The 24327-nt window shown below is 42.6% G+C and overlaps 1 protein-coding gene across 1 annotated transcript in view; it reads right to left on the bottom strand.

The window, feature by feature from the left end:
- The window catches only part of LOC120451264 (acetylcholine receptor subunit alpha-like 1), a 52398-nt gene that overhangs the window by 6520 nt on the left and 21551 nt on the right, over nt 1–24327 (bottom strand). Inside the window, exons 2-5 of the mRNA XM_039634793.1 lie at nt 13855–14064; nt 8198–8242; nt 5854–5963; nt 433–613 (exon numbers count right to left, since the gene is read on the bottom strand). Coding sequence (XP_039490727.1) covers nt 433–613; nt 5854–5963; nt 8198–8242; nt 13855–14046 — 528 coding nt within the window. The 5' untranslated portion in view covers nt 14047–14064. The remainder of the gene's footprint in view (nt 1–432; nt 614–5853; nt 5964–8197; nt 8243–13854; nt 14065–24327) is intronic.

The raw sequence follows: 24327 nt of genomic DNA, 5'->3' as shown, positions 1-24327 counted from the left end.
AGTCCCCACTTGATTTATCACATGACAGCAAGTGAAACGTGTCAAGTGTACAAAAAAAACAAGATAACAACAAAGTAAACATTAACGGCAGATTCCAAATGAAAAACGCTCACATATTTAACCACGAAAATCCACCCGAGGGAATCTCATAAAAAAAGAATCCTTCAATGCCATTATTTTTTTACATGTTTAAATAGTCGTTTAGCCGGCACTTTCCTTTTGCTTTAAATTAATGCTTTTTTAATCGAGTCAGGGCAACATTTGATTAGCACTCAGTCAGATAGAATCAAGCCAAAGCCGCATTCTCAGTTCTTTGTTTTTTTTTTTGTTTTATTTGGCTTCGATTTTGATTGATGGGCTGGGGGATAATCTAGAGCTGCCAGCTGTTGCCGCCCTTTGAAGGAATGAATTCTGGGTCATATCCCAACTCACCATATAACCATCGTAGGTCCAGGAGCCGAACTTCATGAAACATGTCTGCTCGTCGAAGGGAAAGTACTCGACATCAATTTCGCAAAAGGATTTGTAAATGGCGGGCGGTTTCCACACCACTTTGCCCGTGTGATGAAGAATTGCTTTTGTCATTATTGTCACTTCATAGTTGCCATCGGCGCTGAAAACGGGAAAAAGGACATGGAAAATATGTTATATTTGAAAAGTGATTTACATTTTGATTGGATTAATATATTAGGTATGTAAGATTGATATTTTATCATCTTGTAGTGATTTAAGTTTTGAATATATCACGATTTCTACAAGTTCCAGCAATTTTGCAGGAGCTTTGGTCTCCCATTACAGCATTTTGTTTGTTTTTTCTTTGCCCAAAATCGACTGAAAGTGCCGAACTAATTAAAAATACATTTTAGTTTCTAATTACGAATTCATTTTAGACTGCGAAAAACTGCGGCTAATGCTTGGATGTTTGGGCACTGTTTTGCAACTGGGTAGAGGGGGCCACGCCCCCCTATATAACGCATATACATAGGCATCGACCGCTGCGAACGACGGTCCATTAGCAGCAAGGTCCTTTGCGGATCCTCTGGCTATGGCCACTGGCCAGAGACTCACACTAAATCTAAATCCGAAAGCAAAGCGTTTTAAAATGTTATTACAACAACAGCAGTGGCAGTGGCAGCAGCAACCATTAATGGCTAAAAACCATTTAAAATGGCTGTCGGCAGTGCACACACACAAACAGACAAACGCACTCACACATAGACACACACACAGGCTCAAGGGAGTGAGATGGAGATGGGGATTAGGGATGGGATAAGGGGGGAGTGGAGCGGGAGCGGGAGAGGGAGTCTGGGGCGACAGAGAAAGAAAATCAACAAAGCGAACAAAAGTTTATAACCGAAACCAAAAAAAAAAGCCAAAACCACGCCTGGGGGTCACCGCAATTGCAGCCATTATCTTAACGGTGATTCACACACAGAGTCTACACAAATATATATATATATATAGAAATGTATAAGTATGTGTATGGAAGCCGGACAACGGGGCGTATGAGTGTCATCGCTGTGGTCCTGGCAGTTATCCTGGCCAAGCCGACGGCGCCTGCCGCGTCTATCAGCGCGTTAATCTCAGCGCCGCACAGGGCGCGCCATCTTTGTATCTCTGCTCCCTGCGTCCAGTCAAAGTTTTCAGGCCACAAATCGAAGCGGTGCACAGTGGGCCACATGCCATTGGAAAGTGATCGGTAATAATCAGTGAGTAAAATCACAGAAAATGTTTTGATGGCAAACTTAGTGAGTAACCAAATCATTTGTTATTTAAAACTGATTGATAGATTAGTTGAAGTTCGTGTAACTTCAGTTAGTTGTATAAAGTATTCGTGTGAGTTGGCTCCACTGTACCGTCACGGAATCAAGGGAGTTGGCAACCCGCTGGCGGGCAAGAAAAACTTTTTGCTGACTTTGTTGCCGCTGCTCCCGATTCCCGATTCCCTGGCCATGTCCTTTGCGCTTCCCCCACCCCCCACTTGCCCCTTTGTTGCCTTTGTCTTGCTTGTAGTCAACCCATCCGCATCCCTTCGTCCTTCTGCTACTTCGCCATGCCACTTTTATTTTTATAAATCTAATGAAAGATAATGAAATTTTATTTCGTTTCTTTTGATTTCAACGCAGTTGTCGTCAGCTTTCATGCTAAAAACTAAAAGCCAACAGCAGTTGAAAAAGAATCATAGATAGGGGGATGAATGTGGGTGGTTGTGGGTGGTTGTGGAGCAACCTAAGCCAAGCAGAGCAACTAGACGCCCATCTAGCAACACACAATAATAGAATTAAAGTGGCTGCGGCTCCTGTTCCACTGATTCCACTGTAGCTTCAGCTAAGTTGGTATTGGTGTGGCTGTGACTGTGGCTGTGGGTGTTGGTGTGGGTGTGGCCCTTTTTGGTCAAAGTCCGGGCCTCGCAAAAGTTCAGCTGATAATAAAGTTGTCAACAACATTCATTTAATTAAAGAAAACAAAGCCAAAGCAGAGCACTTTGGGAATAGTACCGAGTTCAGAGTTACCAGTGCCGAGCGCTGAGTGCTGAGTGCACGAAGCCAGATCCACATTCACATCCACATCTACATCCACATCCCAATGTGGCCAAAATGGGGGGAAGTCTAATGCCCAGGCAGAGATTTATGGCATTCAGCTAATATGGCATTTCAAAATGGTAATGCGTTTCGCCCATGACTGAGTTGCTGTGCGAATGTGTTTGTGTGTCGGCTTAGTGGGATTATTATTTTTTTTTTTTGGGTTTGGTTTGGCCAAATAGGGCAGACGTATGGGCGTGGTCCTAAATCTGTTTTAAACGCGATGGCCAGAACTATTTCCGCACGGCAAATAAAACTAAATGCGATCATTTCTACGTCACGTTATCAAAAGAGATGGTTTATCACATGAAACTAAAACAAACATTTCATATTTTGATATAATCAAGTGGTAAAAAAATAAAGAAATTTCAAATGTTTTGCTTAGTGTCGAATCTGTGGCATGTGTTGGGAGTATGATATCACAAAATCCTCTTAAATAGCAACGATATTTTAAACAATTTCATAAAAACAAATAAAAGTAATTAAGTGACACAAAAATTGAGCTGAATGTTGCCGAATTTTACTCTCCATGTAGGCAAACAGTAATTATTCGACGGTTGCCAAATAAACTCATATGCGTTATGTGTGCGGCATGCCGGCTAACCGAAATAAACCACTAAGTGCGGCCGGAGTAAGCTTGGTAACGGTTTGAATGCGGCCAAAACCGAAACCGGGGGTCTTGAGTCACTCGAGTGCGATTTTAATATCTTGGATCAACATGAAAATTAATTGCTGGAATTAAGCGGCTTTCACAAATACAAACAGTGGCCCCAATCAGTGGGTGGGCTTCGCCGTCTTTTGGGCTGGGTATAATTCCGAAGCAGGCAGCCTATTTTAGCAGCTTCAACTGGATTTCATATTCGCTTGCGGAGTATGAGTGCCAAATGGCTTTGGTAGTCACGTCTGCCGACTGTATGCGCATTTGATGAGCTCACATGCGAGTGCTAGCCGTATAATTAGGCCGGATCCCGGGGGGAATCCCCACTACAAGTTGAGTGGAAAACAAATGCAAGTGGTAATTGCAATAAAAAATTAACAAAATGTTGCAATTTGCTGCGGCGCTGGCCGAAAAACAAGAACGAATGCCCGAACGCGAGCAATAAATAACAACTTTTGACGCTTGTTTTGAATTCTTTTGTGGCATTTTCCCCCAGCATTTTGGCCCTGAATGTGAGGCGTTTCTGCAAGGATATGAATGTATGGGTGTGTGCCACAAATGCCGCACGCAACGCACGCAGGTATTTTTTTGTTTCTTTTTTTTGTTTTGTGGTGTTGGTGGTAGTGAAGGGCTGGCACGAATTCGGGCCATTTACAAAGGCTGGCCAACTATTTATTTTGCTGCCATTGCGCGTTTAGCAGACAATTAAACATTTTTCATTGCATACAAATGGGCGCACGAGGCGCAGGGGATTCCCATTCCGCCACTCACACGCTTACAAAAAGTTGCATCGTAAAATAGATTGCCATCGTCCTTGTTGCGCGCGTGTGTGTCTGTGTGTGTGTATGGGTATGGGTATGGCTATGTGTTAGTGCGACAATAAACGCGTTTTCCTCCGCCGGCTGCTGCACATGTATTTGCATTTAAAATTACAGCCAGCAAACGCGTCTTTTTTGCACTGCAACACTTGGCGCTTAATTTCTGCATAAATTTTCATGCCCGCTTGTTTGCTCCAAGGATCTCCGAGCGGAAACAAATCAAACTGAGAGTGAGAGAGACGGCCCAGCAGCCAGGATATTGATATTGACATTGGACTTACGTTTATTATCCTTGCGGCAACATTAAAAGCCGACAAGATAAATATTCGACTATCATTCGTTTAACTTTTATGAATTTGGCTCAGATTCTCGTCCGAGATTCTCTGCGAGGAATGCCATAAAGCTGCCCGTAAGCCATCACCTTAACTTGACACTAAATTAAATGGACTTTGGCCACGCGGCCATTTCGATTGGCATTTGGAGAACAGAAAAGGGAAAAAAAAGAAAAACACGCAGCACAATTAAGTGCGTTGGCACACAAAGGACACTTCAAGTTCAATTTTATGTGGCAACAAAGCGAAAGCGCTTCATTATGGTGCGTACAAATTATTTGCAGTTTAAAAAAAAGGCGTCCCAACGACCAAAACCCTGGCCATATAACACCCATGGCGTTCTTCGGCTAACACCCGCATCCAGTTGCTTTAGTTACAATGCCTTTGTCGCTGGCTGACTGGTTGGCTGGCTGGATGGCAAATGAAATTTAAGCTTTTTCCAAGCAATAAATTACGACTTTTTATGACACTGCCGCCAACGAAACACCCCGAAAGTGTGCTATGCGTATAGTTGCCATTGCCAAGTCGCTGGAGTACAAAATGTGAGTATCTCCCCTCGTTTCAACACACATAAAGGGCCCATAAAGCGCGTAAGCCGATCTGCCGCAGCAACAACATCCACAGCAGCCATGGCCAAGATATCCTGACCGATGTCCTGGGAAGCGTGTACTCGAGCAGCTTGGCAAATCGACAAAGTCAAGTGTCCAGGCAACCAAACTGAGCGGCTACAGTGGGCAGAAGTCCTTAAAAGGATTGCCAAATGAATTTGGAAGGCACAGGGAATCGATATGGTTGCCTAAGATGTACTTCAATAATACTAAGTTCAATTTTACCTCCGAATATTAAGGCAAATGTATTTGAATGTTGAAAGCTTTTTAAATTATAAATACTTGAATGTTTCGCTTTAAATCAATTTCATTGCTTGGCCAAGTTCGCTCTCGTTTCTAATTAGTTAAGTTACTTTATTTGAATTTCCTTTTAATTTCTCGACATGTTCCAGTGCCTCTGTATCACTTGATACATTTCGATCCTTGTCCCCTAATTGGCTTCACTCCAGCAAATTATAATAATTATACAATCCAACGCAAACGTTCAATTTGAGAGCAGTTCGGACCCCGAACTGTGGACGGAGTGGGGAAGGACCTCGCCAGGACACTTAGCCAGCCTCCAGGGAGAGCCGAAAGGCAACCGCAGAGCTCAAGTTACATTGAAATAAAAATACGTTAATCATCGCCTGATAAATGGCCTAGTCGGGGTGCAGTACAGCTAGGCTTTGATTTATGCCGCCGCCCATTCGTGGCAATTATGCAAATGGCCAAGAGGCTCCAGGCTCCCAGATCCTGGCTCCTGGTTCCTGGTTCATGGCTACAGGACGTGGCCATTGGAGGAGCCTGGGTGGCTGAGTGCAGGCAAAGGCAAATCCCGGAGCCAATGAGCTGGGCGAAAATTAGTTTGGCACTTACTTGTTATAGAGCACAATATCCGGCAGCCATATATGCTCGGAGGGAACGTGCAACGTGTCCACGCCGCCATAGTCATCCGGATTCCATTTCAATTTATAGTCGTTCCATTCCTGAAATTGCACAAAATGCACATTGTTAAGCAGTGTTGGTCTGGCACACAACAAAAGATGTCACCATGCGAATGGCAATTATTTATGCCCGATTGCCATAAATAATAGAAAAACAAATGTATAAATTTGCGGGGTAAAAAATTAGAAAATATCCGCACTTTGAGTGGGGCTATTCAGGCCATTGGTGTATCTATAAATATTTCAATTTGCGGTTCAGGGCGTTTAACTCTCGTGTATGGCTGCAATTTCAATTGCATTAATTATGCATTAATTCATTGGTCGCTAAGCTGTTGGCATTAAATTACATTTTCATAATACAATTGTGCTTCGATGTGGGGTTTCAATGTTTAAGCACGAAGTACTAATCAAACAAGGGTGTATACGTTTTTGAGTGCTCCGAGGTACAACAATTAAAGTATAGGTTTCACATAAGTTCACTATCCTTGCTATTTTTTAAGTAATTTAAAATAAATAAAGAAATTGTGACAATTGAGTATATATTATGTTCTGTGAGGTATCTGTTATTCGCTACGCTTTCAGCTGACATCGAACTTCTTTTTCATTGCTCATACGCATATCTGTAATTATGTTGATTGCCACTTTCCACATATATATACACATATATATAGTATTTATACGACCACGCCAAGTGGGAGCCATCACACTGGGGATTACCAGAGTTGATATTGGGTTGGGGTTTCATGGTGGTCAACGGAGCAGGAGCACGCTCGCTTTCGTGCTGACCAAGCACGAAATTCCCCGATAATTGCAAATATAATTGCTGAGTGGGATTCCCAACTGGTTTAATATTGATCCTGGTTTCAATTGTCCTTACATGAGTCTCGCCCATTAAATGAAGTAAGTGAGTTGCCATGCAAAGAGTGATGACTGTTTATCAAACACAAAATGTATAATTCTAGTGCTGAATGCTTCTAGTCACAAGAAATTTGAATAATATAATATATTCTGCATTGCCACCATAGTTATGGAAATACGTGGCTCATATAATTGCGGTTGGCCACCTGCTTAAATGCAAGTGCATCTGCCCAATACACAAAAGCTTTTATGGGGCTACGTGCGCAAGCGTTTGTGGCTTTATTGACAGACTGCCGCCCATTTATGAGTGGGCGTGGCACACCACGAAACCGAATGCGAAAACAAACAAATTGCACCATAATGCATGGCAATTGGTTCCTGAATCCGGCCTTATCTGGCTCTTTATTACACATTATTTGGTGGTGTCAGTGGCAATGAATTTAAACTAAATGTTCAGCCAATTTGTTCAAGCTTTAAATATTTTATTCTTCCTCATATTCAGATACAACTTTAATTTTTATGATTTTATGTGCAATATACTCAAGTGTACTTTTAACTTTAAAAAGAATCTTCTTAAATTGCTGGCGAAATTCCATTCGGGAACACGATGTGCCATTCAACATGCAACACACTCTCATTATGAGGACTGAAATGAGCACTTGCATTTGGCTAGAACAAACACAGATGCACACAATGGCAAATTGCTTGGCAAATGCATAATTTATATATCATTTTGTATGCCGCTTTTGTTATTGTTTTCGGTTTTAGTGAATTGTCAAACCAAATACTTTGGCTAAGCTGCTGCCACTATTGACTGCAATTTGTGTGCGAGGAATTTGCTGTGCATGTTTTATGCAAAACCGGAAAACTTTAAAATCCCTCACCACACACAAAAAAAAAAGGAGGCAAAAATTTGAAGAGTGTTTAAAAGCAGCTGGGATAAAAGAGGCATTACGGACCAATTGATATTCCTCTGGTTCGTATTTTTTTTCTTTTTGAAATTTATTTTTTTTTTGGTTTTGGTTTTTGGGCTTGTGGCCAACTGCTGCTCGCCGCATTAGTGCAAAGCCAATGGACATGTCGAGTGGCAAGCGCACAGGAACTGGAAGTGGGAGTGGAAGTGGGAGTGGAAGTGGGAGTGGGCGTGGTCCTGGCGGTCTCGAATGTCCTGGCGGTCCTGGGAAATGGAGCCCGGCCACTTGGCCAACTTAGAAGTTTGGCATAATGCGAGCGCGTCCAAATTGGCTGGCACAAATTATTTTGCATTCGACGTCAGCGAGGCATGCAAATGGCAAATTCATGTTCCTCGAAAGCCAAATCACAGTTGAACAAACGCAAAAATATACATATATGTCTAACTATTTCAGTTTGTGCGCAGTTGAGTCGTGATACGTGCATGGCTTAAACGAATAACTTACCTGTTCCACCCACACATTGGTTGTCATAATTTGATTCTTCAGATTCTGCAAGTAAACGAGACAAAAGCGTACAGATTTGTTAGACTCGAATGTTAACAAGTGTTTCATTAATTTAATGCTGACAATTTCCACTTCCACTGAATGGAGTGGGGCTAAAGGGGTGGTGGCTTTTCCGACAGCAACACCATTGAGTGGCGGAGACCATCAAATAGAACTCGTTGCGCCCGGAAAATGTTGTTTTAGTGAACTGAACTCGGGCTCCTCCTCCACTGCCTCCACTGCCAACTCGATGCAGCTCTTGTCGCTTAACAAATCTATTTCAAAGTGCTCCGAAAAGTGGAAAAGAGGGTGGCTTCAAGTGGGGCAAGTGGCATGGGGTTTGGGATGTCGCGAAGTGAGCTGCAGTCTCCTATAACCATTCGCTTTTAATCAATTGATGTGCCAGGGGATATCATCTTCCCCTGTCGATCTGTCGATGAGAGGAACTTTTGGCTTTAAGAGCAGCTAAAACTTTCCGCTTGCTTAAGTGGCCATTGCGGTGAGCCGCTAATCGAACGGAAAATTGTTAATGGGGAAACGGATTAGGGAGTAATCTTAAAAAAGTTTTCCCTCATTTTTCAGTAAGAATAGAAGTAATGGGCTAATATGTTTTTATGTGTATAAATATATCCTTTTTAAGCCAAGTTATAATAATAACCTCTTGTAAATATCAAAATTTGGTGAAAAGTTTTTGGCACTTTTTCCCCAAATAATAATACGATTTTTGGTTAAAACTTTGGAAATATTGGTCGAAATATCGTATGGAATATCTCAATTAACTTCTAATTAAACCCTCAATTAATTTGGGTTCAAATTTGGCAATTTATTTTTTTTGCCATTTTTTGCAAAATTTGATGATGGTACCCCTTACAAAAAATGCAAAAATTAAGAAAAAAATTTTCTTTTCTTAAACCACCAAAAAGTCGTAAAAGTATTTTGTGTTGTTAAAAACCTGCAGAAAACTGCTTTTATTATGTTTATGCAACTATTTTTAGCCAAGTTATGTTAAAAAAACCAATTGAAAATAACGAATTTTATAAAAAGTTGTATTTGGAATTTTTCATCTAATAATAATTCGATTTTTGGCCAAAACTTTGGAATTGCATATCTCGTTGAACTTGTAATTAAATCCCCAATTGGTGGGTGTTCACTTTTGGGAATTTTATTTTTTTGACATTTTTTGCAAAATTTGATGATGGTACCCCTTACAAAAAATGCAAAAATTAAGAAAAAATGTTTTTTTTCCAATACCACCAAAAAGTTATAAAAATATTTAAAATTGGTAAATAGCTGTAAGAAACTGTTTTTATTATGTTTATAGGACCATTATTAGACAAGATGTTGGAAAAACCAATTGAAAATTACATATTAGATCGAAAGTAGCTTTTGGCATTTTTCATAAAAAATCTGATTTTTTGTCAAAGCTTTGGATATAATGGTTCATATTTAGAACGGCATATCGCGTGGAACTTTTAATTAAATCCCAAATCAACTGGGACCTTATAGAAAATGCCATTGCTCCAAAAAAGTTAAGGTGCAATCAGCTACAATTATTTGAGCTTTGAGACCACTTTTAACCAAGTTATGGCTAAGAAACATAATACATAACATATCCCCATTTAATCTGGCTCATTCCTAGACATCTCTAGGGAAGCTACTGAATCTGCACCCTCATATTTCTGTGCGCGACGGGCGAAACTCATTAAATGCGGGAAAGCTCAATAGAAAAAATTAGAAAACGATAAAATTGCGGAATAAATCACTTAAGCGTTGAAAAATGTAATTAACGACAGAATGATAATGATGCGGCGTAACGCGTTCCTCGTACTTCTTTTCCGCCGCAGAGTTCGGACCTGGAATCTTTGGAGGATGGGGGGAATGGAAAACCTCAGGGACCGCGGCAATATGTCGAGGCACGCAGTGTTAATAGATTTTTCCAGCCACGCAACCCAGGCTGCCGACTCACGGATCCTTTATCCTGGCATCCCTTCCCCCGGTAATCACCCGCTCAGAGGACTCTTAGTCCTTCTGTCGACCAGAGCAGAGCAGAGCAGCCAGTCTGTGGAAAGGTCATTAGGCGAGGGCGACGCGGAAAACCGGCAATAAAACGACAAAGCCAAGAACCAGGCACAATGACTAAGAAAGGCGATGAGTACGGCATAAGGAAGAGATAAAATATGCGGCATCATGGGAGCGGGAAAGCCGAAGGATGCGAAGGATGCGGAGGAAAGCTGAGCCGGTAGCCTTTATGCTTTATGTGGGGCATCCGTTGCAACCAGTGGCAGCAAGCGGAATACGCTAAAAAATGGGAAAGTTCTGTGTTCATCAAAAAGTAATTAATGATCACATTCAATGTTATTCAATGCGAGGTATTACATTATTAAATTACTTGTTTTAAAACCCAAACAGCCTCTTTAAAATCTTTTATTTAGGGAATTTCTTGCAGTGCAGCAAACGCATCAGCACAGGCGTTGCGCCGCAGCTTATCTCATAAGAAATTGAGAAATTTGCAATCAGGATGCCGACTTCCAGTAGTAGTTGTAGTAGTGGTTGTACTCGTATTAGTGCAGCTCCTCGGGCAGTTCGCACCTAGGATTGTAATTGGTGTTGCTTTTGTCGTTGTTGCACGTCTCGCCTATTCGCACTTAGGCGGGGGCAGCGGCAAGGATCCACCCCCTCCCTCCCCCTCTCTCTCACACGATGCAGGATATACAGCATTTAAATTGCTTAAGCCAAGTGCTTTAAGGCAGTCCTGCTGCAACAGGATTTGCATCCTTGTGTGTGTGTGTCTGTGACAGGTTTACCCACTCAGGGGATCCTGAATCCGGATACCCAGTTCTGGGCAGGAAGAGGATGGCCCGGTGCCGTGCCCATGACTTGCCTGACTGGGCTTGTTTACAATTTAAATCGAATTTCCTGTGTGCAGTAAATAAACTTTGCAAAAGGCATTCCACTTGGCACACAAAAAAGTGTCCTGTGACCACAAGGAGCAGCCAGAGCCGCCTTTGAAAGGCGGTGTAAGCTGAATAAGCAGTAAATTAATTTCCGAAAATATCATGAAATACTGCCTTATTTCAGCAGACCCTTTCTAATTCCGACAATTGGTAATGCACTTTGGAAAACTCAAAGGTGTAACTTGGGTCAAGAAAATTTAACATTTTTCGGTTGGCACCAAAACCCAATTACCTATATACTTAATTCCATTCTATTTTACATTTATATTGACCTAGAACAAGGAGCGCTTAAGATACCTGTTCCTGGTATTTCCAATCAAGCTCTGTGAATTCCAAAAGCCCTTTGCCGCACATTTATGCACCTCAAATAGAATGTGAAAAGTTAATTTGGTTGGGATTGCAACAGGAGCACACAAAAGGCTTGTATGGAACCCAATTTCGGTCTCCGTTTCAATTTCCCCAATAATATGTGTAATTTATGGGCAACATGCAATTAACTGGCACGAAAATGTGCAACATTTGCCATTTGAATGCGTTTTGGGTGGGCAAATGTAAGCCGTTCTTACACAATGCAGCTCGCATTGTGATGGCCACCTGGAATTGGCCCGAATGTTCAGTATGTCTGTCACCTGGTCGAGCAGCAGTTATGCAACTAATAAGCCCAAGCTACCTGAAGCCCAGCTCTGCCATGGATCAGGTGACTGAGGAGCAAGCAGTTGGAAAATTGCAAATTACAAATTCTACGGCCAAAACGCACGGCTGCTTTGTAGCAGCCCCCACATACTTTTCAACCTCCCCTCTATCTTTCTCTCTCTCTCTTTCGTCCTTCTGACAGTTGATTGCAATTTCCAGGAGAACAGAAAAACAAAAAAAAAATGTATACAAGCAGTGATTTCAGTGCGGAGAATTTACAAGCAATTGTATGCCAATAAGGAAAGGCAGGCAACACGTGTGTCCCACAACAACAGGACCCAATGGCAAGTGGGCGGAATGGGCGGAGTGGGCGGAATGGGTGGAAAGTGAGGGGTAAGCGTGGACTACCACTAGTGGACTATTGCAATAAAAGAAATTCTGCGAATATTTCAAGCAAGCCAGTCAGCAGTCAAGCGCACACAGGGCGGCTGTGCGATATTTCTCTGCACCAGCACCAGCAGCAACTCGCACACACACAGAAAAGCAATTTCGATATAAGCACCTTATGCCAGTTGCCCAGATGGTTGGCCACAGTGGAGTGGAAACAAGGGGAAATGGCTCAAAAGGGGTGGATTTTCTGGTGATTTGGTAGGTCGATTGGGCATTAGCAACTTGGTGTTGAAGTAGAAACTCTATATTTCTTACCAATTTCTTTAAAACAATTAACATTCACATTATAATGGTATATAAGAATGTTTAAGAAAAAAAAGGAAGCAGATATAAGTATATACTCTACTGGGAATTCTTCCATTCAATCCCTACAAAAGACAAAGGAACGATTTATCTGACAACTCCTTTTTTAATTAAACCAGATTTTGCCAAAAGATCGGTGCCAATGTGCATTGCTATGACTCCTTCTGCATCTGACTGCTGCTGCTCCTGCTGCTGCTGCTGCTGCTCCTGCATGTCCTTTAGTGGTCTTGGTGCTTAACGCGTGATTTATAACAGCAGGGTGAAAAAAATGGGAGCCAAAAATCTAAGCCAAAGAACAGGCATCACAAGGCAGCTGGCAAAGAGCAGGAGCCAAAGCTCCGCAGCGTAAAGGGAGTCAGGGATTCAGGGATGCAGGGATGCAGGGATGCAGGGATACTGTGTGGCCAACAGCACGTAACTGTTAGCCGGTTGCCCATTTCCGGCTGTCATGTGCAGCCACACCGAGCAGAAGATTGTGCTCCATTTGCCTGGCCCCAAACCGATCTGCCTCGATATTTCCACGAATGCATATATGTTTGATATACATACGTATGTAGCTAAGTTGGGATATTGCTTAATTTCAAATGTCGATGCCCTGCCAACTGGCAATTGCATAGTTAATCAAGAGAACAATCAACTGGGCCACAGCCATTGATTTATTATGCAAACAACCAGCAGGCTGACAACAATGAAGGGTGGGCTGGCTTAGATGCCTGGCTTTTTAATCGGCGGGTAAACAGTTATTAATTGTGCGCCGATTGTTTGCTGCGGCTTACACAAATGCCGTTGCCTACTTACCGGCGTTGCGGAGCTTTCGCGAATTAATCTGTTATGATTGTCATTTGATAAGCTTATCAAAGGAACCGCGCCGCTTGTCAAACAAATGGATTGCTCAGTTTGGCGGCGTTGTTCGTAACAAATTTCCGCCAATTGACAGACTATTTGGCTTAGGGATCAAGGAATTAAGAATGTTCTTTGCAATTATAACCATCAATCTTTTGGAAACTTTCCACAATCTTGGTAAACTCTATAATGGCATTTTAAACATTTGAAGCTTTTAAATTAATTTGCAAAAAAAGAAGCAGCTTTGCTATAGCTTAGCTCTTATTCAACCCTTTTTAGCCCTTTGAACACCCCTGAGAACTATAAAATTGAAAGTTGGCTGTTATCCGGCAACTATCAAGACACAAGCCCCATTGATTTATGTCTGAAACGTGTTATCAAAGTTTGCTTTGCTCTTTGCTGCAAAAAAGAAAGGGGTAAGTAGGGGTAACTTACCACATCGATCAGCTGGGAGAGGCGCAGACCCATCTTGACGGTGAGGCGGTCCGAGTTGTTGCCCACGGGTCGGATGAGGCGATTGTAGTTGCTCAGCAGGTCGTCGTAGAGTCGCTTTGCATCTGGGTTGGCCAGGCCGCCGGTGGCAAAGTGTAATGCTATGAATACAGCTGCGAATAGCACGCTACCCATCTTACGCCAGGTCCAACCCTGTGTCCATGTGTTGGAAATAGAGCAAAAATAAATATATGGAAATAAGTTGCGGGTAATGTCTTTTTGGCAGTGCGGATTTAGTTCAGCTTGCATTTGCATTATTTCAGTATAAAACATAAAAACTTTCCACTGCAATTGTGCTGCGGGGGAAAACACAGAGCGGAGTGCGAGTCGTAAATTTTGCTAAAGTGTCAAAAGTCTTGGAGCTCTGTTCCCTTTTGGGGCACCATCCACCAATAGCACCATCGTGCAGCCGTAAACACCATTTAATCTTTGGCTCAAACACTCAAGACACCATCGCAAACAAGCATGTCCACATGCGTGTGAGTGTGTGTGAGTCTGTGTGTGTTTCTGTGAGTGTGTGTGTGCTAGAGCATCCTTCCGTTTCCGGCGTCTTCTGCCTGCCGACATTTTTGTTATAGTTTGAACCCGGAGTCCTGCCCACACAATTACCCATATACTATACACCAGCCACCCACTCAATATGCGTTTCTGCATTTTATGCATAAAAATCCCAGCGTTATTCCAACAGACATTCTCAAGTGCTGTCGTGTACAGCTAGCTACATTAGGCGCAAACAAGCAATTATTATCCATTCCTGGCCATACTGGCCAATTAGAAGAGTGGCCAAGAAGCAGAGATGCACAGAAAAAGGAACAACATATATGTGGACCAGTAAATATTGGCCCAAGTAATTGAGACAAAAGCAATAACTGTTTGCTTGGGCAGATATAAAACTGAAATATTTGGCAATGCAACTTCATGTGGCACAAACAAAGCGTATCACACTGCACACGAAGTAAATGGTTATTTACATATATTTACATATTCTCGAGCAGCTCGATCCATTTTGGCTCCTTTGGCTAACTCGAAATGGCCACTTGACCAAGTGGTTTTATGCCGACTCAAGATTTTCCCAAGCCAGGCAACTGTAACTTAAAACTTAAAACTTTTAACGGGGAAACTGAAAAACTGTATACTCAAAAGTTTGCTATCCCTAGTTTTTAGCCTTTTTCCTTGAACTTCGCAAAAGTTTTGAGCAAAAGATTTTATGTGTCAGCTGGAAAAGTTTTCCATAATTTGATGTGCACATACAAAATCGTATGTGATGACTCAGAAGGGAAGGGAGGGGAAGGAAAAAGAATGTCCTCGGCCAATTACATTTATCAATTTGATGGTTTGGCAACGAGGCCAAATTAATAATGCTAATTTGATGTGTAAATTGTTTGTAATTTGTGCATTGATTCCATAAAAGTGCGGCTCTCTCTCGACCGAAAATAAATCAAATCACATACCGACGTCTGCATAATTCAGCACAAAACACGTGTCAGTGACCGCAGAGCAGCGTAGAGCAGAGCAAAAACAGCAGGCAAAGAAATAATAATAATAATATTAGCGCCGGGAAGGCAACATGACATATACAGAAAATGGCGACAGGACAACGAACAACCGAGCAGCCGAACAACGAAAATGGCTGGCATAAACAACCGAACAACGAAAATGAATGTCATTTCGAGGGCTATTTATGCGCCTCTTAGCTGGCAGATTATTTCATTTCCATATGACCATTTATATTTATTTATTATTTATACTTCCCTCACACACGCACGCACACCCACTTTTTGTTGGCCACAATTTGGCTTGCTGCGGCTGTCAACGCTGCGTATGCGCAATATTATTTGCTGACTATTTATTAATATATACACAATGCCAGCTGAGTGTGTGTGCGTGTGTGTGTGTGGGGGTTTGTGTGTAAACTTTTCGTTAGAGCAGTGCTCACCATAAAAACCAGACGATGACGTGTCCTGCCCCCGAAAATAGCTCGCAAAGCCATTAATGAAAAATGTAAACTGCAAAACTTTCTCATTGAAATTTCGCTGCTTTTTTTGCTGCTAGAGTTTTAGATGGTCGACTGCACAGTGGAGTACTATTCAGTATACATTCATATGAAGCCTGCATAATAATTTACAAGTTTCTCTTTAAAACATTCAAACCATACAGAAAAATAGAATAGAACATTTCTATTAAATTATCGCTTTGGAATATCACATTTTATCCTGTTTTACAACATTTACTATTATGAAAAGTTTGCGTGTTTCACCACTGTTCGCCATTTTAATTACACAAATGTTTCTTCTCCATTTTGGTTACACGGAGTTGGCAGGATAATGAAGCCAAAAAACTGACACTGACTGCGGCCACAATTTTAATTGCTATTTGAAAAAGATAAAAAAAAACATAGATAGCGAGAAGAGACGAGCTGGATTTGCAGGACTTGCAGGACAAATTCTCAGTTTTATAAGAAAGATTCCCTTTTCTGAAACTATCCTCATCATCCTCATTTGCGGGGATTGAAGTCCACTACGAGTGCGATTAAGTGCAGCAGAAGCAATATGAGCAGCAGTTCAGGTTCCCCGCCAACAGCAGAACAAATTGTTATGTAATTGCCCGATGTATATATATTTATTTATATTTTTATATATAGTCTAAGTACACAATCCAGTGTAACACTGCCGCACAAAAGCAAGCACCGGCATCCTGTTTTCCTGCTTGCTGCCATTTTATTAGCACTTGTTGGCTGCCGGAGGGGAAAAGGACGAGCGGTGAACAGAGGGTGGTGGAATATAAAAATAATAAGTATCAAAAATAACTGACCAGCTCTATGGCCGTAAAGAGAACGAGGCGGACATTGAATGCACTCGACGTGTCCGACGGCGGCTATAATTTCAATCACTTCCCCAGCAAACTGAAACTGCAGCAGGAGCAGCCAAAATGTGGCATTAAAAACACTCGTAAACGTTGCAGGATCGCAGGACTCAGTGGTGCGAGGAGCGGCTAGCGGGTTGCGGGGTGAGCAGACAGGCGAAAAAGCTGAGCTGAACTGAACTGAGGGGTGAATTTTAGTGTATCAGCTTTCTCTGCTCAATTTTTTTGTATTTTTGGCCGAGCTTTTTCGCCCGTTTGAGTGCAGCCAGCGAAATTGCAGCAAATATTGAAAGAGAAACTATTTGTTAGCTAGCCGTCAATTTGTTCGTAATGAGCTGCGGCTGAGTCCAAAGTCCGGGCTCATTGTTGTTGGCCAACTTTTGTTGCTGGTGCTTTTGCAGTGTTGTGCCACAAATGAAAATGTCTTTCAGCGTGGTAAATATTTTATGTCATTTCTGTGCTCGTCTTTTGTGCGCTTACTTGTAGTTGCCTGGGTGCTTTATTTTTGTTGTTTGGTTTTTCTTCTTTTTTTGGGTTCTTTCACTTTGGCCCGCTTGTTGTTCCGTTTTTCTTTTCTTTTATTTTGTTCCTTTTTTTTTCGCTGGCATTTTTAAGCGCCAGTAAATTTTTTAGTAGGCAGAGCTGCGCAGAGCAACCGCAGCAAAAGCAGCAACAATAACCAAGTGAAGCTCTGCCGGAAACGCCGTCGACGGCAAAATGGCTGGCGAGTCAACTTCCGCTTGCTGTATGTGAGCTGTACTATATGTGTGTGTATGTGAGCTGAACTATATGGGTGTGTGGGTGTTGTGGGTGTTGTGGGTGCTGTTGGGTTGTAAGGGTGTGTGCTCTGGGCAGAGGGGCTCTTGCAATTTTCCAGTCGAGTTCGTTTTTCATTTCCGTGTTATTTGTTTTGCATGTGCCACTTCGTCCCTTATCCCATTTCTTTGTTACTCCCACGCCGCCTTTTTCGTTGCATACTTCTGGGCTGATATATTAACATGGCCGCAACGGCAGCTGCCATTTTGGGCATTGTTGCTGTAATTGCTTTTGTCTCCGCGCCCCCGTAATTGAATTTCTCTTCTCCCCCTTTCAAAAAGACCCGTCATCATCGCACTTAATCCGTTGGTTCCCCATGCGAATCAACTCGTTTCTGTGCCCAACAAAAAATTGCACTCTCAAAAAAAATGTACGAAACTACAGTCAAGAGTTGTAAACTCTGGCAACTTTTTCCTTTCAACTGCGCGCATTGAGTTAAATGTCATCATTTTGTACTACCGTAACTAGTATTTATTTTAAGAAAACTTCCAGTAGTTAACTTTCTTGAGGTGTTTAAAAATTTCCAGCCAGCTGAAGCCATTCGAGTGCCTAATTTATTCAAATATGTTTTATATAATTGCTGTTGCTGGGTGCTTCGCATTGATTGACCTCTTATTAGCTGACTGACTATCTGGCTGAGTGCATTTTTCCGAAATTATGCAAATTTAACTGAGAATTATGTGCAGAATCAGATGCATGCATAATTTATACATATTTCGTAGTAATTTCTCGGGCAAATGCTAAAGGGTGGTGCGTTGTAGTTGCGCTCGGAAAATTCATAGCCAAAAGCTAAAAGTGAGCACACAAATCGAATGGGGAAAACTTGGAGCTGCGAAGGGGAAAGCCAAAGGGATAGATGTAGAAAGAGAGTTGTATAATCAAAGGAGCACACACACACACACATACACACAGCCGTAATCTGGCTGAAGGTAGTCCAAAATACCTGGCTGAGTTTTTTGCGTGTACTTTTTGTGGGGTAAAAGTAAAAGCTGAAATTTTGTTATTTGAACTTTTGCTTATGAGCGCCCTCAGGTAGCTTGTTAAACATTCTTGGGCTGCCTACATATACACAAATATATCTGAAAGTGTGTGTACGTGCTGTGTGTTTTTGCTTTTTTTGTTGAGTTTTTTCGTTTTTCTGAGAAACGAGAACTTCAACTTGAAACATGAAAATTTGCATATGATAAGCAAATAAGCAGATGTATGCCAGGTAGCTGGGCAAAGTTTTATTAGATTCTTGATTCGTGAATGGAAAAGGGCAAATCGAGGTTGATGGCACGAGAGCGCGCTTTTGCGGCTTCCTCTAGCCAATGGTGGCTATGAATATGCGGCCCGAAAACCTTTGGAAATATGCAAAACATTTGAAAATTATTTTTGCATAAATAACATTGATGTAGTCTCATGTGTTTGGGCGGGCAAAGCAAAGGGTTGCAAATGAGCTCAAACATCTGAGCATTGGGTCCAAAGAGGCTTACCAACTATGTACCATTGCACAGTCACTTGAGCAGCGCAAATGATGTGCAAATGTGCGAGAACCGCACACAAATGGTGGAACTAAAACCGTACAATGCGGCGTATGCGCAATATTTAATTTCAAGTGCTACCAGCACTCACACGCGCAACACACACGCACCTAGACAAAGCTAATTTTGCTCAAACAGAGCGTGAGTGTGTATGTGTGTTGAAGAGCGCATGTGTGTGTGTGTGGGTGAAGCATGAAATGCACTTGCTTTCACCATCAGCGCTTTAAATAAAATATAAGCATTTATTGCCTTCTGCACTCAGCTGACTATTTAGGCGAGGCGGGCGGATGCACAGGATTCGCAGGATTCACAGGATGCGGGGTGCTGAGATGGAATACCGAATGGGAGTCGTAACTTGCCCTGAGTGCTATGCAAAAGGGTTGCTGCCCCCATCCCAGGTGAATGGCTGTTGCTGCACCTGGCGACGTGCACCGGAAGCTGCAACATCAACGGCAGCGGCGCTAGTGTTGCAGGGTTACTGCGGCATTTGCCACGTCTCTTAATTTTATTGGAAAACCCATTAGCTACTTAAAATACTTCAGTCAACACCAGATTTTATTAAGTTTTCCACTAATTTGATAAAATATTACATGAACTGCCTTTTGATTAATATTTATTCGGCAAGAATTCAAGTTGGCAATTTACAAACTACTTCAGAAAGATGAGTTGTTTGATGATGATGCATCTGCCTGATTGTCAGGCAATAATAAAATCAAATGCTATCCCTTAATAGATGCAAATCCTGCAGACTACTCAAGCTAACTTATTCTGCCAATTACTTAACAGATGATGTGTCCAACTCGAGTGCAAGCTTCATCAGTCAGTCGGTTAATTTGGCTCAAAGCCACACAAATTGCTGCCTGTACTGCGACGGCTACTGCAACTGCGAGTTGTTGCAGCGTGAATTCGCAACTCATGCAGGAGTAACCAGCTAGCAGTAGTAAGCAGTGAGGGGAACTCAAATGCTCGCACTTAAACCAATTGAGCTTTAAACGCCGGACTGACAGGGGCAACAATGGCAACTATTTCAGCAACATTTACCAGGACTTACCAGGAGCAGGGAGCTCGGGGGAGCAGGACAATCGGCAGAAGTGACAGCTCAGCTGGATGGCGGAGATGGAGACACAATGGGATATGGATATGGATTGTGCTCGAAATGCATCTCACTCATGGCCCGTTGACTCCACTTTGAGAGCCATTGTGTGTGTGTAGCACTTGCATTATCCCATCTGCTTATCAATAAACAGCAGTTCCCGCTGTGACGCATAAGTGCCAAACTGTTGAATTCACTTTGCCTCCAACTTGCGAAACTATACATATTTCTCCAGAAGGACACGGCAATTGGCCAGGGACACAGGTGCAGGATTTTTAAACCGTAATTTTTTTTCCCGTACTTTATGGCCAAACTTGGGCGGATAAGTTTGGCTCAGGCGAAAGCTCTTGAAGCGCTTTTATTTGGTCATCAAAAAGTTTCATACGCCCTGTTGACTGGCCCGAGTTAATTATGTTTATGCAATGACATTTGCATAAGAAAGAGCAAAAGAGCAGCGAGTCGTGAAGATTCCTTTGCGTTAGACTTGTGGGTACATCAAAATTTCCGACTTCAGGATCACAACAAGATGTATGCATAAATAGCCCAAGGTGTTAATTTAATAAACGAATTACGAAAACATGAAGTGCCCCAGGCAGGAACTGAAATGTGACGGTTAATGCTAATCCTCAGACGAGATATACTCTGCATAATGCCAATTTCAGATGGACAATTATGCTAAGCTATTTCGAGATGACAAGCTTACTGGGGAGGCTATTAAGGCATACCGAAAGCTGAAGTCCAAGATTATCACTATCTTCTCAAAAATCAGTCACACGAGGCTGATAAGCTCAAAACACTATAGGCAGATATCCTAAATACATATTTTCATTAGTTTCTGCCCTTTGTCAATCAATCTTATGACCATTAGAATGTGATATGTACCAGTACTCATCTGAGTTTACTTGGGATACCATATTAACAATCCAGTTACATGGGTAGTTCCTGCAGCAGTTGAGGCTGTCAAAACTGCAAACATGGCTTCCATGGCTGCTCTAGGTAATTCCGGCAAAGGGTGATTTGCCTCCATTCCCCGCATCGCAGGATCTCTCGAGGAATAGTTTCATGCACGCAGCTAAAATTTGTGGCATACTTTCTGGGGCCGCCAGAGAAACTGAAACTGCTGCTGCTGCTTTAGCTGCTGCTGCTGGTGGTTTTGCTGCTTTAGCTGCTGCTGCTGCTGCTGGTGGAGCAGCTAACAACTGAAGAATGTTGGGACTTGCGGCTATGAAACAGCATGCCAAAAAGCAAATAGACGCCGGGGTTTGGGGCTGGGCTCCTGCCACGCCTCGAAACTAGCAAATATGTATGTAGGTTGCCACCACCTCATCCAACTCCTCTACCGCCTCCTTTTCGCTGAGGGGCAGCTACCCGTGAACTAGTTTCGCGTTCGCTTTAAATTATCTTTGATGCGAAAAGCGTGGGTGGTTTGGGGCTGGGTAACGAATTGCCGCAGGTGTCAAAAACACACAGACAAAGTCAATTTGCGCTGGCAGACGACAGGACATGCCGGCGGATGGGAATGCTTTGGCCAAGGGAATGGGTGTGTGTCGAGGCATGGGTAGTTTCCAGTGGGTGGGAGAAGGGAGGAGGGTGGAGGGAGGAGGGAGGAGGAAGCGTAGTGGCGGTAAGCGTGCGCTGCTCATTACGCGGCGCCTTTGATGTGCAGCAAGCCGTCGTAAAGTGCCGGCAGCAACAACAAACAACATTACAAGCGCCAAGTGGCCCGCTTTCTGCTCTTCTGCTGGCTGCTCTCTGATTATAATCATCATGATAAGTACTCTATATACCACGTGCCACGCCCACTAGTTGGCTGCCTAACAATGGCAAGCCGCAAGCCAACGCCCCCGCCCCCGCCAGCCATCCCATTTGATGTCGCATTTACCGCACCAACCGCCCGCCGGCGACGAAGGGGAATCCGAATTGGAGCGGGAATGGGAATGGGTATGGTAATGTATCCCCCAGATTTTGGGGTGGATCGTAGCGAGAATTTAATGTGCACCTACCCACCTGCAAGACACGACACACAGTGCCACGTGTTTATCTTTAATGCATACAAATAATGCACAAACTGCAAGTGCTGATGGCAAGGGCGATGGTGATGGCAATGAAGATGGCACCCGCAACTGGCAACTGGCAACTCGACACGCCATAAAATCAAGACACACGACATTTTAGAGCCGGCAGCAGCAATATCTGCAGGAATATCTGACAAATTGGGGAAACCTCGCCCTCGCCACCAAAACAACCATCTAATTCAGGCAAATGGGCTAAGCGATGCACAGAGAAAAAATACGCTGAAAATTCTACGACATCTGTGTGGTATCAATTCTCTTTCATATAATATTCATTAACAAATATATTAATTAATAAATAAATTCCTATAATATTAACACAAACATAAATGCCTTTTTAAATTCTAGAATAAATTAATAATGCACATATTAAATGTGAATGCAATGAGCTATAATTGATTATTATTATCAATTTGTTATAGTCTTTGTCTGTAGCTGAGGTACAACTTTCAGCGCTATTTTAGTATACGGTATATTAGAAATGAAGCATTTAAATGAGTTTCCGCCAACAGCTCTTTAATATCGAATAGCAATCTGAGCCCAGTTAACTTTCATAAATTTCGACAACTCTCATCATCTTTCAGGCAGTGTCAGAAGCAAATTGATAGTCCCAGAGTTCGATTTTCAGCACTTGGAGGAAACAAAGCACAGCCGGCTGTTGGAATGACTTTCACCCATTTTGATAGATAGATAGATGGAGAGATGTTCGTGGAGAGCAGAGTAGGAAAAACAATGCCGACAGCTGCCAGGGCCTGTCAATATTTCAGAGGAGCGGCTACATTAATCAAACGAGTCCGAGTCCGAGTCCTGGGCTCCTCGTTCACCTATTTCGAGTGATTTGGGCAGAAATAATTGGCTGTATATGTACGAGAGGAGTGGGGTTGTGTAGAGCCCATTGCCAATTTCTGTCATTCGATATGCACACAAGATTTATGAGTTAATTAATGTAGCGAAGTGGCCGTGGCAGCGGATTCATTGTTGAGCATGATTAATGCCTACCCCGTTTTTTGTCTCGACCGGAAGCGGAAACGCAATGGTTGCTGTTACCGGTGTTTTAGTATTAAAGTAACTAAACTCGACAAAGTAAACTGGTTGTGCATTAAGTGCATCGAATTGGGTCAGCTGGCTGACGCGTCTGCTGCACTTGGTAGCTGGTAGTCGTATCTCATTCATAGCTCATAAACGGTGCTAATATTGAGTGTCGATTTTCCACCACACTGGCCCAGGACATTGCACCAATGTCTCTCTTTCACACTTTCCCACTTTTCCCCGCCATCTGTGTCGCTTTTCTCCAGCAAAGCTCTACTTCTGTGTGTGTGTGAGTGAACAATGCAGCTGTTTTACTCGGCTTCTTTATTTTCTGCGACCCGCTTTTTGTGCCATGGCGCTGAGAACTACGACCGACTATGGAATAAGGACTCAGGACTCAGGACAACGGACTACGGCGGCAGCTGGTTCATTACGGAAGCCAGTATCCTGTTAATAGTTTAACATAAACTGTGGTAAAAAGTGCACGCCGCCTGCCGTCGTTTTTATTGATTATCGCTGCTGCTGTTGCTGCTGCTGCAGGACACTTACACTGCACCGGAAGTTGACACACTTAGCGAATGGCAGCCAACCTCAAGATGGCCGCCGCCCACCGGATGGCCTACAAAATGGCGGGCAATTCATAAAAACTCCACATCGACGAAGTTTAAACAGCGCTTCAAAATTAATTTCATATAACCTTTTCCACTGACTCTGATTTTGTATCTATTTTAAAGACACACACTCACTTTCACGTACCAACTGCAGCGTCATAATTCATCTTGGACTGCTGGCCATAAGATTGCGATTCCATCGGTGGACGAGAAAAACCTACGTCCCTGTCCCAGGATAGCACATTCACATACCCTTTACTACAAACTCAAAAGGAAGTTTCCTTTGGCTCGAAAGGATTACGAAGTGTTGTTAAGGCAGAATACAGAGTACATTTATCTTAAGAAATCAATCATTAATGAAAATGAAATTTAAATTTTAAGTTGTATGATATTAGGCTTTTATTTATTAT

The sequence above is a fragment of the Drosophila santomea genome, chromosome 3R (assembly GCF_016746245.2).
Source record: "Drosophila santomea strain STO CAGO 1482 chromosome 3R, Prin_Dsan_1.1, whole genome shotgun sequence".
Lineage (NCBI taxonomy): Eukaryota > Metazoa > Arthropoda > Insecta > Diptera > Drosophilidae > Drosophila > Drosophila santomea.
Note: the sequence above shows the minus strand (reverse complement) of the source record. Positions and strands in the feature narration are given on the sequence as shown.